The sequence below is a fragment of the Ranitomeya imitator genome, chromosome 10 (assembly GCF_032444005.1).
Source record: "Ranitomeya imitator isolate aRanImi1 chromosome 10, aRanImi1.pri, whole genome shotgun sequence".
Classification (NCBI taxonomy): domain Eukaryota; kingdom Metazoa; phylum Chordata; class Amphibia; order Anura; family Dendrobatidae; genus Ranitomeya; species Ranitomeya imitator.
Window position 1 is genome coordinate 10,819,133 of NC_091291.1, and position 17,869 is coordinate 10,837,001.

The window sequence follows — 17,869 nt, forward strand, 5'->3', positions numbered from 1 at the left end:
GGTGCCGCGTCCTCCGTGTGTACAGCCCATAGGTCATCAATATCAAATCGATAGACAACCCCTTTAATTCTCTTGGGGCTAGGTAAGGCAGCCTTACGTCTGCAACATCGGAAATTGTCTAAAATTGGACAGGTCGGCAGCACTTACAGGCTCTATCACAAGGAGTTTGTAAGCGCTGCACTTTGGACAATGATATAGAACATAAAAAGACAAAAAAAAATTCCTATATTTTTCAGAAAGGAGAGGATTTTTTTTTAAAGGAGACAATTTACAAAGTTGGGTGGACGTTGGTTAACTACCTGCACAGGTTAACATTAGTGAGATTGTTATCTTTTATTAAGGGAGAGAACTTTTGCATATAGTTTTCCCATGAAGCCTTAACAACAAGACACCATTTATATCTGGTCTTCTTAAGGAGAACAATAGAACTATTCCCCCATCCCAGAAGATATAGACGAGAAAGAAAAATTGAAGCAAGAAGAATATATATGGATAGAAAGAGCAGAACTCCTGTCCTAGTTTATCCAACATAGGGCAAATTGTTCATCCTCATCGTTAAGCCTCCAGTTGTTTCCCAATGGCCATGAACTTATCTTCGTCCTTGCTCAAGTTTTGGGTCGAGTTGTTGGAGCTCTTTCTTTGCGAGTCAGTAGAACTCAACAAGTTGAAGACGCTCCCAATGTCCCACCATGAAATCTTCAACTTCTTGTCCAAAAATTTGAGCAAGACGAACGATGACCGAAGAGTAGAATTTATCGAAATCTCCTCCGTCTCCTCCTTGGAAATTCCGAAGTTCAATATGGAGATAGAGAAGAAAAATTGAAGCAAGAAGAATATATATGGATAGAAAGAGCAGAACTCCTGTCCTAGTTTATCCAACATAGGGCAAATTGTTCATCCTCATCGTTAAGCCTCCAGTTGTTTCCCAATGGGCATGAACTTATCTTCGTCCTCGCTCAAGTTTTTGGTCGAGTTGTTGGAGCTCTTTCTTTGCGGGTCAGTAGAACTCGGCAAGTTGAAGACGCTCCCAACGTCCCACCATGAAATCTTCAACTTCTTGTCCAAAAACTTGAGCAAGATGTACGATGACCGAAGAGTAGAATTTATCAAAATCTCCTCCGTCTCCTCCTTGGAAATTCCGAAGTTCAATATGGAGATAGAGAAGAAATAAATAACCACGGAGAAGACAAGAGCTGAGAGATTTATTTTAATGTCAGGCAGATGAAAAGGAAAAAGTGGGAAAAAATGCTGCGAATCGTTCTACTGCAGAGGAACCTTCAACCTTTCGATGGGTTTGGAGGCCAGAAGAAGACACTATGGAAGTTATCAAAGAAGACAAGTCAAGGACTTCAATCATGTGAGGTCAAACATCACAGACTTTGGACTTTTTGCATAATACGATGGTGGAACGTGAAATGATAAAACTAATCTTTCTAAATAATATGGTGTAATAAAGTTGAAAAGATTTAGAGAAGAAGGCGAGCGTTTGAAGCAGGGCCGAGTCTCCGAGATCCATAACATAATCTTCAGGTGGAGACCTAGCAGTCTTCCTCATCGATTTGGCACGTGTAGTATTGACCTGATTGCACACAGATGTGACCTTCATCGCACTTCTTGTCTTCGCACAACACTTTCCCGCTGCGCCTACAAGAACACTGGGTGGTACAACCTTCGTCGCTCCACATGGTTTGTCCAAAGCTTAGGAAACTATCTGGAGATACAAGAAGAAAAAAAAAGAGCTGAGAAATTGGCTCCATAAACTCTAGAATTGTGGTTGGTTTCTACTTTCTGGTTCAGGTTCTTCCATGAAAGTCGAAACAGGCAGCTCGGGTATTGCCGTTGACCCTTTCTTCTATTGGCCACCAAAACCTTGAGATATTTGGATTGGACCGAATGTTAGGAAAGACTTTTTGTCTAAATAAGTTCCTGGAATAAATCAGCTATTTAAAGGTTTTTTTTTTGTATTGTAGACATCAATTACCTATTTCTAGGAACTCATCGAACAAAGGAGTAAAGGAGCAAGACATCCCTTGGGCTCTCTGCTATAACACAAAAGTAGGATTGTGTTGGGTCACGAGTGATGCCAAGTGAAGAAAAAGCCACTGGGATCACTTTATATTGTGTAGAGCTGCACAGACTTTGTTTTAAGACCAAGTCTGGACCTCCACTGGTCAAAATTGGTGGAATATCCTATCAACGTGTCTGCACTTTAATATTTTTATGTACAAGAAGCCCAGATGGTAGACCGCCGCTTTGGTGATGAGGAATGGGGGACTAAGGACCCCCATTTTTGTGATTAGAAGGGAACACATACCTGAGTGCGTACAGCCACCGGGCACCTTGAATTCATCCACTCGGAAGACCCAGAGCCCGGGAATGCCAACATTGCTGGAAGACTTAATATTGATTATATGTTCAGTTCTGGAGAAGGGAATGTTGAAATATTCGGTATCGGTGTTAAATCCAGCCTGTTACAAGAAAAAAAAATGATATTACAGTATTTAATGGTCTACCCTCTATCATAGGCTTGAAATAGCCCCCCGCATTATGAATCGGTTGTATAAGCACTGAGTCATGGTAACAGTCTGGTTTCAATGATGTAGACCTTTATTGGCCTTTATTCCCCATCACCAAATACATGTGTCATTTTCCCTTTTCAGATGTCAAAAGTGAAATTTCATTGTTGAACCAATTTTTTTTTTAAATTTGTATTATTTTGGAGAAACCTTCAAATTGTCAAGTGTCTTACTGGAATTTTGCAGTTGTTTGTTGCCTTTAGCGAACTTTTTTATACATACCTGGGCAGGGGTGCCTCCAAGACCCGTATGAGGGTCTCCACCGCTGGCTGTGCCGGTTGTCCACTGAATATCTTGGTATCTAAACATGACGATGGACCTGAGACCATCAACAGTGAGGACGACCTGGAAGGTGTTCGTCTGGTAAGGGGAATTAGAAGAGAGCGTCAGTTACGTCTTTTGGACGCCATCACGCGACTTTGATTTAGGAGGAAATAGTAATTTATTGATCCGAAATATTTGTTCTCTCGCTGCCGATTTCTTGGCCCCTAACCTTGTCGGATTCGGTTCCATGATAGGCCACCTCATGCCAGGTGGCGATGAACGCCCATTCTGATGTAAAATCCATATCTTCAAACATTTTGTTTATGTCATCGGATATGCGTTTCATCAGCGTTTCGTCCGTCGTCTGCCTGTAATGTATCGAACCTCCTCTTTCATTGTCGACGTCTCCCCAGTAGGGACAGATCATAAAGAGATCAGGAATGGGGAACGCGTCAGGAGTGTAGTCAGTCACCGGTTGTTTAAATGAGATCGCTCCATTGTTGTTCACCTGCGAAAGAAATGAGAATTCGCAATGAGATGATGAAGATGAACGATCACCGTAAACTGGATCATATGTAGAGTGCCCCTATTAACAGGGGCCAGACACTGAGTGCACCCATGTATACTGGCATCCAAACAGTGTCGCTATTAACAGACCATCCAAAGCGCTCTCGATAGGCAGTACCAGACACAGAGCGCATGTAGGAGAATCAAGATAAAAGGCTTTAATGCCGTGCGGCTTCCAGGCCTGAACAAAAACATACGGAACTAACTCGGAGGGAAAAAGTTGCAGGAGGGACAGAATTAGGCAGTGCTCTGGGTCAGGTGGCGATGACGAAGCCAGCCTTAGATATAAAAGCACAGTGCGCCAAAAGGGGATAAGATTTGTCGCAAAGCGAAGTGACAGGTCCACTCGCTGCGGCCCAGACATCCGCGTGTACCATCAAGTCCCCGACCCAGATTAAGACTGTCAAGCATTGAAGACCCAAATGATGCCGATCAAGGTTCCCGATCCAAACGATGTCGGTCAACAGCCAAGGACCAGCCCTCAATGATACAGGCCAAGGAAACACTCGTCAGCCATCAAGTACCGAAGAGACCCCAAGGATACCGGAGACTTGTGCCTGGGCTGGAGATTGGAGGAGATGTGTGAACCGGGCCGTCACTTTCATCGTGGACCTATGGGACCAGGCATGGGCAGGGGGAGGACTGCAGGCCAAATGGGGTCTGGTTGATGTTAAAGCGGCCCAGAGATCGCTGATAGACTTTTTTTTTAGGTAAACGTGCCACTTGTGAGATGGAGCAACAGCCCTCGTAAATTGTTGATCGCGCCCGGTGTCTCTGAGGTTGCATTCAGACCACCTGCTTACGTGCATCAATGTATACTGTCATCACAAAATACAGTTTTTAAATTAAGGTCTTCATTATTAATGGAAAAAGAAATCCAAACCTACTGGGCCCTGTGCAAAAAAAAGGGATTCCTAACATGAATTAACTGTGGTTTATCACATCTTTGGGAAGCTGAGTTCACATTCCCTAGCCACACACAGGCCTTACTACTGCCCACTTTCCCAATCAAGAAATCCCTTACATAGGACCTGCCTGACAAAGTGAAGTAGACCAAACGGTCCTCAAAAGCAAGACATCATGCCGCGATCCAAAGAAATTTCTGGAACAAATGAGAAACAAAGTAATTGAGATCCATCAGTCTGGAGAAGGGTTATAAAGCCATTCCCAAAAGCTTTCGGACTCCAGCAAACCACAGCGAGAGCTTAAGAAAAACAAAATTAAGACTTGGCAAAGTCCTGACCTTAATCAGATTGAGATGCTGTGGCGGATCTTAAAAAGGCGGTTCATTCTCGGAAACCCTCCAATGTGGTTGAATTACAACAATTCTGCAGAGATGAGTGGGCCAAAATTCCTCCAGAGCGTTGTAAAAGACTCATTGCCAGTTATTGCAGACTCTGGATTGATAAGAGGCCCAACCAGTTATTAGGGTTAGGGAGCAATCACTTTTTCACGCAGGGCCCTGTAGGTTTGGATTTCTTTTTCCCTCAATAATAAAGCCCTTCATTTATAAACTGCCTTTTGTGTTCACTTGTGTTATCTTTGTCTAATATTTACATTTCTTTATGGATCTGAAACATTTAAGTGTAAGTGTGACAAAAAAAAGGTAATCAGGAACAGCAAAATCACTTTTTCTCATCCAGTAAAGTTCCTATTTACAGTGTAAAAGAGGGAGTACTCCCACCTACAGAAAGTGCCCCTATTAAGAATGTAAGGAAGAGAGTACACCCAGCTGAGTGCCTTGAAAATAGTGCCAGCCAAAATATGGATACCGGGACACTGACACGCAGAGAGTGCCCCATAAACAGTGCCAGCCACTGATTGCATGCTGTCATAAAGAGAGTGCCCCATAAACAGTGTTAGGCCTCTTTCAGATGTCATGTGAATGGGTCTGTGCACATGTCAGTGTGTTTTTATGGACCGTGTGTCCGTGGGCAAAATACCTTGACATGTCCATTTTTTACCAGCAAAACATCCCACACACGTGCACACTGATGACACACAGATGACATCCATGTGTCATCAGTATCACACGTACTGGCGCCAGGGAAGCAGCGGTACAGTTAGCGCTGTTCCCCGGCACCTGATGCTGAAGACGGCTCTCATCATTCTCCCCTGCTCTGACGGCGATCAGCGGGAGCAGGGGAGAATGGTGAGAGTTATATTCAATTGATTACAGTGAGAGCAGGTGGCAGCTGATGGGACTACTACTCCCATCAGCCTACACCTGCTACCACTAATAAATTTAAGAAAAACGGAGCGGGTTCCCCTGTATTTTTGATAACCAGTCAAGGCATAACTGACAGCTGGGGGCTGCAACATTCAGCTGTCGGAGTTAGCAAGGCTGGTTATCAAGAATTGAGGGGTCCTCATGCTGTTTTTTAAATTATTTAAATAAATAAATAAATGGCATGGGGTCCCCCTAATTTTGGACAACCAGCTGGGGGCTGGTATTCTCAGGCTGGTTGAACTGCAGTGACCTCAGCACCATGAGAAAAAGTCAATGAGTTCACCGCAGTTAAAAAAAAACAAAACAGCGTGGGTTAACCTGCATTTTTGATAACCAGCCAGGCAAAACTGACAGCTGCGGGCTGCAACCTTCAGCAAGGCTAGTTATCAAGAATAGAGGGGACCCCATGCCATATTTTTTTTTAATTATTTAAATCATTTTTTTTAAAAACGGCGTGGGGTCCTCACCATTTTTGACAATCAGCCTTGCTAAAGCAGACAGCTGGGGGCTAGCATTCTCAGGCTGTTAAGGGGCCATGGATATTGATGCCCCCAGCCTAAAAATAGCAGCCCGCAGCTGCCCAGAAAAGGCACATCAATTAGATGCGCCAATTCTGGTGCTTTGCGGGCTCTTTGCCCGCAGCTGTCAGTTTTGCCTGGCTGGTTATCAAAAATACAGAGGAAACCACGCGCTGCTCGGCGTCAGAGCAGGATAGAATGATGAGAGCCATCTTCAGCACCCGGCACCGGGGGAACAGCGCTAACTGTACCGCTGCTTCCCTGGCACCTATACAGGTCCTTCTCAAAAAATTAGCATATAGTGTTAAATTTCATTATTTACCATAATGTAATGATCACAATTAAACTTTCATATATTATAGATTCATTATCCATCAACTGAAATTTGTCACGTCTTTTATTGTTTTAATACTGATGATTTTGGCATACAACTCCTGATAACCCAAAAAACCTGTCTCAATAAATTAGCATATCAAGAAAAGGTTCTCTAAACGACCTATTACCCTAATCTTCTGAATCAACTAATTAACTCTAAACACATGCAAAAGATACCTGAGGCTTTTATAAACTCCCTGCCTGGTTCATTACTCAAAACCCCCATCATGGGTAAGACTAGCGACCTGACAGATGTCAAGAAGGCCATCATTGACACCCTCAAGCAAGAGGGTAAGACCCAGAAAGAAATTTCTCAACAAATAGGCTGTTCCCAGAGTGCTGTATCAAGGCACCTCAATGGTAAGTCTGTTGGAAGGAAACAATGTGGCCGAAAACGCTGTACAACGAGAAGAGGAGACCGGACCCTGAGGAAGATTGTGGAGAAGGACCGATTCCAGACCTTGGGGAACCTGAGGAAGCAGTGGACTGAGTCTGGTGTGGAAACATCCAGAGCCACCGTGCACAGGCGTGTGCAGGAAATGGGCTACAGGTGCCGCATTCCCCAGGTAAAGCCACTTTTGAACCATAAACAGCGGCAGAGGCGCCTGACCTGGGCTACAGAGAAGCAGCACTGGACTGTTGCTAAGTGGTCCCAAGTACTTTTTTCTGATGAAAGCAAATTTTGCATGTCATTCGGAAATCAAGGTGCCAGAGTCTGGAGGAAGACTGGGGAGAAGGAAATGCCAAAATGCCTGAAGTCCAGTGTCAAGTACCCACAGTCAGTGATGGTGTGGGGTGCCATGTCAGCTGCTGGTGTTGGTCCACTGTGTTTCATCAAGGGCAGGGTCAATGCAGCTAGCTATCAGGAGATTTTGGAGCACTTCATGCTTCCATCGGCTGAAATGCTTTATGGAGATGAAGATTTCATTTTTCAGCACGACCTGGCACCTGCTCACAGTGCCAAAACCACTGGTAAATGGTTTACTGACCATGGTATTACTGTGCTCAATTGGCCTGCCAACTCTCCTGACCTGAACCCCATAGAGAATCTGTGGGATATTGTGAAGAGAAAGTTGAGAGACGCAAGACCCAACACTCTGGATGAGCTTAAGGCCGCTATTGAAGCATCCTGGGCCTCCATAACCTCTCAGCAGTGTCACAGGCTGATTGCCTCCATGCCACGCCGCATTGAAGCAGTCATTTCTGCCAAAGGATTCCCCACCAAGTATTGAGTGCATAACTGAACATTATTATTTGATGGGTTTTTTGTTTGTTATTAAAAAACACTTTTATTTGATTGGATGGGTGAAATATGCTAATTTATTGAGACAGGTTTTTTGGGTTATCAGGAGTTGTATGCCAAAATCATCAGTATTAAAACAATAAAAGACCTGACAAATTTCAGTTGGTGGATAATGAATCTATAATATATGAAAGTTTAATTGTAATCATTACATTATGGGAAATAATGAAATTTAACACTATATGCTAATTTTTTGAGAAGGACCTGTACATGTGGTACTAGTACAGTACTAGTCAGAAAGCGATCCTATAAAGACTGGAAATCCAGAGTGCCCCACTCACGCCCAAAAAGCGTTATCAAGACAGTTTCCTCACTCCCAAAACTTCCAGAAATAAAACATCATTCTGTATCGGACAAACAAAATTCCAGCCAGGCGCTGGATATTGGGTGGATATTCCCCCTAAAAACCCACTTGACCAGTTCTGTTAATGAGGGGCTGCTGCCCTTTACTGATCAGTGATGGTGGACTTACGTAACAACTCCTGTAAATTTCCTTGAAGAAGGTAAATGAATGTGAGAATGGGATGAGGTCGGTGCCGCCATCGTCCTCGGTTTCAGTGACCAGGTCGTTGTGAGCTTCACCATAGGGATAAAGGAGCGAGCCTGGAGGGGAGACAGAGACAGGGGCAATGGGCAAAGCTTCCCAAATGTGCACCCGACACCTGATAAATGACCCCCAAATGTCTGATGGTTCTCCGTAAGGAGCTGCCACATACGGTACCTTGTTGTGGGTATGCCATGGAGAAAGCTGACGGCAGCGCTGGAAAACAAGTGTGAACAGAGTTATTAGTACGTGGGAACCTAAAGCAGCGAATATGAAGGTTGTTTATTATCCTCGGTTAATTTTAGGGTCACTGGCCCTTTAAGAAAAAGTCAAGTATATTATATATTCAAAGTTTTGCCCATGAGCCGCTGTCACTTACCCAGGAGCAGGAGCATCCAACAGTCCCAGGTTTTCATGTCCATGATTGATTCCCCACTGAAACACAGGCTGATGAGAGTGGTTGGTGCACAATGATAGGAAGCGCAGAACCCGAGAGAGTAATGTGACGAGCGACGAGTCCCGGAGCCACGAATTATATAATGTACAGAAATAACGAATAATAAAGGACGGTAATCATCATTCCGAGGAAAAGCCGCAGTCACCAAAGCTGCATCGTTACTGCACAGTGTGAACCAGGACCAGAAACATCAAGGCGGCTCCTGCTGGAGGAGAAACCAGCGGCATCCACAGACTGGTGACACCGTCCATTACTGTGTGCCCCAAATACGCCCCAAACACGCCCCAGAGCGCTGCGTCACTGCGACACGTGTCCAGAACAAAGAATCGGACGTATCCAAAGCATCTAAGAAACATGGAGTACAAAATGCAGAATTCTGCTGAACTCAGCACAGGAAATGTCCTAGTGTATCTAATCCTCTCCTGTATGATACTGACGGCTGAGCCGTGTATCTAATCCTATCCTGTGTGATACTGACTGCTGAGCCGTGTATCTAATCCTCTCCTGTATGATACTGACGGCTGAGCCGTGTATCTAATCCTATCCTGTGTGATACTGACTGCTGAGCTGTGTATCTAATCCTCTCCTGTATGATACTGACGGCTGAGCCGTGTATCTAATCCTCTCCTGTGTGATACTGACTGCTGAGCCGTGTATCTAATCCTCTCCTGTATGATACTGACGGCTGAGCCGTGTATCTAATCCTATCCTGTGTGATACTGACTGCTGAGCTGTGTATCTAATCCTCTCCTGTATGATACTGACGGCTGAGCCGTGTATCTAATCCTATCCTGTGTGATACTGACTGCTGAGCTGTGTATCTAATCCTCTCCTGTATGATACTGACGGCTGAGCCGTGTATCTAATCCTATCCTGTGTGATACTGACTGCTGAGCTGTGTATCTAATCCTCTCCTGTATGATACTGACGGCTGAGCCGTGTATCTAATCCTCTCCTGTATGATACTGACGGCTGAGCCGTGTATCTAATCCTCTCCTGTGTGATACTGACTGCTGAGCCGTGTATCTAATCCTATCCTGTGTGATACTGACTGCTGAAATGTGTATCTAATCCTATCCTGTGTGATACTGACGGCTGAGCCGTGTATCTAATCCTCTCCTGTGTGATACTGACTGCTGAGCTGTGTATCTAATCCTATGCTGTGTGATACTGACGGCTGAGCCGTGTATCTAATCCTCTCCAGTATGATACTGACTGCTGAGCTGTGTATCTAATCCTATGCTGTATGATACTGACGGCTGAGCCGTGTATCTAATCCTCTCCTGTGTGATACTGACTGCTGAGCCGTGTATCTAATCCTCTCCTGTGTGATACTGACTGCTGAGCCGTGTATCTAATACTAAGCTGTATGATACTGACTGCTGAGCCGTGTATCTAATCCTCTCCTGTGTGATACTGACTGCTGAGCCGTGTATCTAATCCTCTCCTGTGGGATACTGACTGCTGAGCCGTGTATCTAATCCTCTCCTGTGTGATACTGACTGCTGAGCCGTGTATCTAATCCTATGCTGTATGATACTGACTGCTGAGCCGTGTATCTAATCCTCTCCTGTGTAATACTGTCTGCTGAACCATGTATCTAATCCTCTCCTGTGGGATACTGACTGCTGAGCCGTGTATCTAATCCTAAGCTGTATGATACTGACTGCTGAGCCGTGTATCTAATCCTCTCCTGTGTGATACTGACTGCTGAGCCGTGTATCTAATCCTCTCCTGTGTGATACTGACTGCTGAGCCGTGTATCTAATCCTCTGCTGTGTGATACTGTCTGCTGAGCCGTGTATCTAATCCTCTCCTGTGTGATACTGACTGCTGAGCCGTGTATCTAATCCTCTCCTGTGTGATACTGACTGCTGAGCCGTGTATCTAATCCTCTGCTGTGTGATACTGACTGCTGAGCCGTGTATCTAATCCTATGCTGTATGATACTGACGGCTGAGCCGTGTATCTAATCCTCTCCAGTATGATACTGACTGCTGAGCTGTGTATCTAATTCTGTCCTGTGTGATACTGACTGCTGAGCCGTGTATCTAATACTAAGCTGTATGATACTGACTGCTGAGCCGTGTATCTAATCCTCTCCTGTGTGATACTGACTGCTGAGCCGTGTATCTAATCCTCTCCTGTGGGATACTGACTGCTGAGCCGTGTATCTAATCCTCTCCTGTGTGATACTGACTGCTGAGCCGTGTATCTAATCCTATGCTGTATGATACTGACTGCTGAGCCGTGTATCTAATCCTCTCCTGTGTAATACTGTCTGCTGAACCATGTATCTAATCCTCTCCAGTATGATACTGACTGCTGAGCTGTGTATCTAATTCTGTCCTGTGTGATACTGTCTGCTGAGCCGTGTATCTAATACTAAGCTGTATGATACTGACTGCTGAGCCGTGTATCTAATCCTCTCCTGTGTGATACTGACTGCTGAGCCGTGTATCTAATCCTCTCCTGTGGGATACTGACTGCTGAGCCGTGTATCTAATCCTAAGCTGTATGATACTGACTGCTGAGCCGTGTATCTAATCCTCTCCTGTGTGATACTGACTGCTGAGCCGTGTATCTAATCCTCTCCTGTGTGATACTGACTGCTGAGCCGTGTATCTAATCCTCTCCTGTGTGATACTGACTGCTGAGCCGTGTATCTAATCCTCTGCTGTGTGATACTGTCTGCTGAGCCGTGTATCTAATCCTCTCCTGTGTGATACTGTCTGCTGAGCCGTGTATCTAATCCTCTCCTGTGTGATACTGACTGCTGAGCCGTGTATCTAATCCTCTCCTGTGTGATACTGACTGCTGAGCCGTGTATCTAATCCTGTCCTGTGTGATACTGACTGCTGAGCCGTGTATCTCATCCTCTCCTGTGTGATACCGTCTGCGGAGCTGTGTATCTAATCCTATCCTGTGTAACTGACTGCTGAGCCGTGTATCTAATCCTATTGTGTGTGATACTGTCTGCTGAGCTGTATATCTTATCCTCTCCTGTGTGATGCTGACTGCTGAGCTGTATCTAATCTTTTCATTTGTGATACCGTCTGCTGAGCTGTGTATCTAATCCTCTCCTGTGTGATACTCTCTGCTGCGCTTTGTATCTAATCCTCTCCTTTGTGATACTGTCTGCTGAGCCATGTATCTAATCCTCTCCTGTATGATACTGTCTGCTGAGCCGTGTATCTAATCCTATCCTGTGTGATACTGTCTGTTGAGCCGTGTATCTAATCCTATCCTGTGTGATACTGACTGCTGAGCCGTGTATCTAATCCTATCCTGTGTGATACCGTCTGCTGAACTGTTTATCTAATCCTACCCTGTGTGATACTGACTGCTGAGCCGTGTATCTAATCCTCTCCTGTGTGATACTGTCTGCTGAGCCGTGTATCTAATCCTCTGCTGTGTGATACTGTCTGCTGAGCCGTGTATCTAATCCTCTCCTGTGTGATACTGACTGCTGAGCCGTGTATCTAATCCTCTCCTGTGTGATACTGACTGCTGAGCCGTGTATCTAATCCTCTCCTGTGTGATACTGACTGCTGAGCTGTGTATCTAATCCTCTCCTGTGTGATACTGTCTGCTGAGCCGTGTATATAATCCTCTCCTGTGTGATACAGTCTGCTGAGCCGTGTATCTAATCCTCTCCTGTGTGATACTGACTGCTGAGCCGTTTATCTAATCCTCTCCTGTGTGATACTGTCTGCTGAGCCGTGTATCTAATCCTATCCTGTGTGATACCGTCTGCTGAACTGTTTATCTAATCCTACCCTGTGTGATACTGACTGCTGAGCCGTGTATCTAATCCTATCCTGTGTGATACTGTCTGCTGAGCTGTGTATCTAATCCTCTCCTGTGTGATACTGTCTGCTGAGCCGTGTATCTAATCCTCTCCTGTGTGATACTGTCTGCTGAGCCGTGTATCTAATCCTCTACTGTGTGATACTGACTGCTGAGCCGTGTATCTAATACTCTCCTGTGTGATACTGACTGCTGAGCCTTGTATCTAATCCTCTCCTGTGTGATACTGACTGCTGAGCCGTGTATCTAATCCTCTCCTGTGTGATACTGACTGCTGAGCTGTGTATCTAATCCTCTCCTGTGTGATACTGTCTGCTGAGCCGTGTATCTAATCCTCTCCTGTGTGATACAGTCTGCTGAGCCGTGTATCTAATCCTCTCCTGTGTGATACTGACTGCTGAGCCGTGTATCTAATCCTCTCCTGTGTGATACTGTCTGCTGAGCCGTGTATCTAATCCTATCCTGTGTGATACTGACTGCTGAGCCGTGTATCTAATCCTCTCCTGTGTGATACTGTCTGCTGAGCCGTGTATCTAATCCTCTCCTGTGTGATACTGACTGCTGAGCCGTGTATCTAATCCTCTTCTGTGTGATACTGTCTGCTGAGCCGTGTATCTAATCCTATCCTGTGTGATACTGACTGCTGAGCCGTGTATCTAATCCTCTCCTGTGTGATACTGTCTGCTGAGCCGTGTATCTAATCCTCTCCTGTGTGATACTGACTGCTGAGCCGTGTATCTAATCCTCTCCTGTGTGATACTGTCTGCTGAGCCGTGTATCTAATCCTCTCCTGTGTGATACTGACTGCTGAGCCGTGTATCTAATCCTCTCCTGTGTGATACTGTCTGCTGAGCCGTGTATCTAATCCTCTCCTGTGTGATACTGACTGCTGAGCCGTGTATCTAATCCTCTCCTGTGTGATACTGTCTGCTGAGCCGTGTATCTAATCCTCTCCTGTGTGATACTGACTGCTGAGCCGTGTATGTAATCCTCTCCTGTGTGATACTGTCTGCTGAGCCGTGTATCTAATCTTATCCTGTGTGATACTGACTGCTGAGCCGTGTATCTAATCCTCTCCTGTGTGATACTGACTGCTGAGCCGTGTATCTAATCCTCTCCTGTGTGATACTGACTGCTGAGCCGTGTATCTAATCCTCTCCTGTGTGATACTGTCTGCTGAGCCGTGTATCTAATCCTCTCCTGTGTGATACTGACTGCTGAGCCGTGTATCTAATCCTCTTCTGTGTGATACTGTCTGCTGAGCCGTGTATCTAATCCTATCCTGTGTGATACTGACTGCTGAGCCGTGTATCTAATCCTCTCCTGTGTGATACTGTCTGCTGAGCCGTGTATCTAATCCTCTCCTGTGTGATACTGACTGCTGAGCCGTGTATCTAATCCTCTCCTGTGTGATACTGTCTGCTGAGCCGTGTATCTAATCCTCTCCTGTGTGATACTGACTGCTGAGCCGTGTATCTAATCCTCTCCTGTGTGATACTGTCTGCTGAGCCGTGTATCTAATCCTCTCCTGTGTGATACTGACTGCTGAGCCGTGTATCTAATCCTCTCCTGTGTGATACTGTCTGCTGAGCCGTGTATCTAATCCTCTCCTGTGTGATACTGACTGCTGAGCCGTGTATGTAATCCTCTCCTGTGTGATACTGTCTGCTGAGCCGTGTATCTAATCTTATCCTGTGTGATACTGACTGCTGAGCCGTGTATCTAATCCTCTCCTGTGTGATACTGACTGCTGAGCCGTGTATCTAATCCTCTCCTGTGTGATACTGACTGCTGAGCCGTGTATCTAATCCTCTCCTGTGTGATACTGTCTGCTGAGCCGTGTATCTAATCTTATCCTGTGTGATACTGACTGCTGAGCCGTGTATCTAATCCTCTCCTGTGTGATACTGACTGCTGAGCCGTGTATCTAATCCTCTCCTGTGTGATACTGACTGCTGAGCCGTGTATCTAATCCTCTCCTGTGTGATACTGTCTGCTGAGCCGTGTATCTAATCCTATCCTGTGTGATACTGACTGCTGAGCCGTGTATCTAATCCTCTCCTGTGTGATACTGTCTGCTGAGCCGTGTATCTAATCCTCTCCTGTGTGATACTGACTGCTGAGCCGTGTATCTAATCCTCTCCTGTGTGATACTGTCTGCTGAGCCGTGTATCTAATCCTCTCCTGTGTGATACTGACTGCTGAGCCGTGTATCTAATCCTCTCCTGTGTGATACTGACTGCTGAGCCGTGTATCTAATCCTCTCCTGTGTGATACTGACTGCTGAGCTGTGTATCTAATCCCATCATGTGTGATACTGACTGCTGAGCCGTGTATCTAATCCCATCATGTGTGATACTGACTGCTGAGCCGTGTATCTAATCCCATCATGTGTGATACAGTCTTGATGAACCCCATCGTGGGATGTAAATTATATTTCCATAAATCAATATCTGCATCAATCAGAAATCGTCAGAATCTATGAGATCAATAGAAGCACAAATGAATGAGGCCGGAATGTGCGAGTAACAGGCGGAGCTGATACATTGTATCATTGTCACTGCTCGTGTTCTATTTGTAAATAACAATGTGACTGATACATAATAACATTACCAGAACTCCAGCTTGTGCTGAAACTGACTTGTGTGAGTTTTGCTTCTCCATTCACATCCAAAGCTGCAACAAGAATTTGCAGCTTTGCAAAGAGCCCTGTATATAATGTCCTAGAATCTAGAAGCAGCTCTGGATGTGAGTGGAGAAGAAAAACCATCTAATTACTTAACCAAAGTCAGTAATGCTGAAAGTTTATAAATTTAGAGATGTAGCAGAGCTGAAAGCTTTGTTCATCCACAAAGAAAAAAAACTTTATCAGTCTCCCCATACTAGTGCTGACCTCTAGGACTGCATGCACACAGAGATTGCGGAGCAGAGACTGACCTATCCTCCTCCAAACACATAAAAAACTCCGGAAAACTTGGCCCATTTTCTGCTCTGAAAATTCATCAAAAAAGACTCTGTGTGCTCCTGGCCTTATAGGCAAGTAGAGCCATTGGTGGGAATGCAAAATCAGCACCCTGATAATGTGGTAGCTTAACCCCTGCGCGTCACAAATCCCAACCATCAGCGCCCCTGTGATGCACGTGCAATGTGAATTTTTTTTTTACAAAATAGGAAAAAAAAAGAAGAAGAAAGAAGAAGGAAGAAGAAAGAAGAAAGAAGAAAGAAGAAAGAAGAAGAAGAAAGAAGAAGAAGAAAGAAGAAGAAGAAAGAAGAAGAAGAAGAAGAAAGAAGAAGAAAGAAGAAGAAAGAAGAAGAAAGAAGAAAGAAGAAGAAAGAAGAAAGAAGAAGAAGAAGAAAGAAGAAGAAGAAGAAAGAAGAAGAAAGAAGAAAGAAGAAGAAGAAGAAAGAAGAAGAAGAAAGAAGAAGAAGAAAGAAGAAGAAAGAAGAAAGAAGAAGAAGAAGAAAGAAGAAGAAGAAGAAGAAAGAAGAAAGAAGAAGAAGAAAGAAGAAGAAGGAAGAAGAAGAAAGAAGAAGAAGAAAGAAGAAGAAGAAGAAAGAAGAAGAAAGAAGAAGAAGAAAGAAGAAGAAGAAGAAAGAAGAAGAAGAAAGAAGAAGAAGAAGAAAGAAGAAGAAGAAGAAGAAGAAAGAAGAAGAAGAAAGAAGAAGAAGAAGAAGAAAGAAGAAGAAAGAAGAAAGAAGAAAGAAGAAGAAAGAAGAAGAAGAAGAAAGAAGAAGAAAGAAGAAGAAAGAAGAAGAAGAAAGAAGAAGAAGAAAGAAGAAGAAGAAGAAAGAAGAAGAAAGAAGAAGAAGAAAGAAGAAAGAAGAAAGAAGAAGAAAGAAGAAAGAAGAAGAAGAAGAAAGAAGAAGAAAGAAGAAGAAGAAAGAAGAAGAAGAAAGAAGAAGAAGAAAGAAGAAGAAGAAGAAGAAGAAGAAAGAAGAAGAAGAAAGAAGAAGAAGAAGAAGAAAGAAAGAAGAAGAAGAAGAAGAAGAAGAAAGAAGAAGAAGAAAGAAGAAGAAAGAAGAAAGAAGAAGAAGAAGAAGAAGAAGAAGAAAGAAGAAGAAAGAAGAAAGAAGAAGAAAGAAGAAGAAAGAAGAAGAAGAAGAAAGAAGAAGAAGAAAGAAGAAAGAAGAAGAAAGAAGAAAGAAGAAGAAAGAAGAAGAAGAAGAAAGAAGAAGAAAGAAGAAGAAGAAAGAAGAAGAAGAAAGAAGAAGAAGAAGAAAGAAGAAGAAGAAGAAGAAGAAAGAAGAAGAAAGAAGAAAGAAGAAGAAAGAAGAAGAAGAAAGAAGAAGAAAGAAGAAAGAAGAAGAAGAAAGAAGAAGAAGAAAGAAGAAGAAGAAGAAGAAAGAAGAAGAAAGAAGAAGAAGAAGAAGAAAGAAGAAGAAGAAAGAAGAAGAAGAAGAAGAAGAAGAAGAAGAAAGAAGAAAGAAGAAGAAAGAAGAAAGAAGAAGAAAGAAGAAAGAAGAAAGAAGAAGAAAGAAGAAGAAAGAAGAAAGAAGAAAGAAGAAGAAAGAAGAAGAAGAAGAAAGAAGAAGAAGAAGAAAGAAGAAAGAAGAAGAAAGAAGAAGAAAGAAGAAGAAGAAGAAAGAAGAAGAAGAAGAAAGAAGAAGAAAGAAGAAGAAGAAAGAAGAAGAAGAAAGAAGAAGAAGAAAGAAGAAGAAGAAGAAAGAAGAAGAAGAAAGAAGAAGAAAGAAGAAGAAGAAGAACAACAACAACAACTTGTCTGGCAAAAAACAAGCCATATTGTTGGAAAAATTTAAGAAAAAGTTACGGCTCTTGGAAGAAAAAAAAATGAAGGCGCAAAAATGGAAAATCGCAAGGTGGGGAAGGGGTGCATGAGTGCTGAAAACTAAACTCAGCTCTGCTGCAACTGTGTACAAAGGGGATTGGTATTTGACTTAAAATTGTCATTGACATCATTGCAATGAGCAGTATATAATTATTAGATACAATGTATATTACATGTATCCATAGAGCTGCCCACTGCCCACTGCCTGCAGCCCACTGCCCATTGCCTGCAGCTGCTCCTACCTCCTCCTGTGCTTCTCGGCTGTAGTGAAGGGCAGCACCTGCAGATCTCACACATCTTATAACTGTGGATTTGGGGGAGTAACATGTCATCGTTTTACATATTAATGATGCTGATGGCATCCGCTCGACAATGCAGCCACAGGACATTTTGCAGCCACTTTATCGGGGAATCGCCTTTTAAGCAATTCCTGACTCT

The 17,869-nt window shown here is 43.9% G+C and overlaps 1 protein-coding gene across 1 annotated transcript in view; it reads right to left on the reverse strand.

Annotated features, from left to right (window-relative positions):
* Positions 1-1,187: 1,187 nt before the first annotated feature.
* Positions 1,188-17,869, reverse strand: part of LOC138651639 (alpha-tectorin-like) — a 68,145-nt gene continuing 51,463 nt past the window's right edge. The window contains exons 2-8 of the mRNA XM_069741974.1: positions 8,757-8,812; positions 8,555-8,593; positions 8,306-8,436; positions 3,070-3,348; positions 2,799-2,936; positions 2,315-2,468; positions 1,188-1,711 (exon numbers count right to left, since the gene is read on the reverse strand). Coding sequence (XP_069598075.1) covers positions 1,539-1,711; positions 2,315-2,468; positions 2,799-2,936; positions 3,070-3,348; positions 8,306-8,436; positions 8,555-8,593; positions 8,757-8,799 — 957 coding nt within the window. The 5' untranslated portion in view covers positions 8,800-8,812 and the 3' untranslated portion in view covers positions 1,188-1,538. The remainder of the gene's footprint in view (positions 1,712-2,314; positions 2,469-2,798; positions 2,937-3,069; positions 3,349-8,305; positions 8,437-8,554; positions 8,594-8,756; positions 8,813-17,869) is intronic.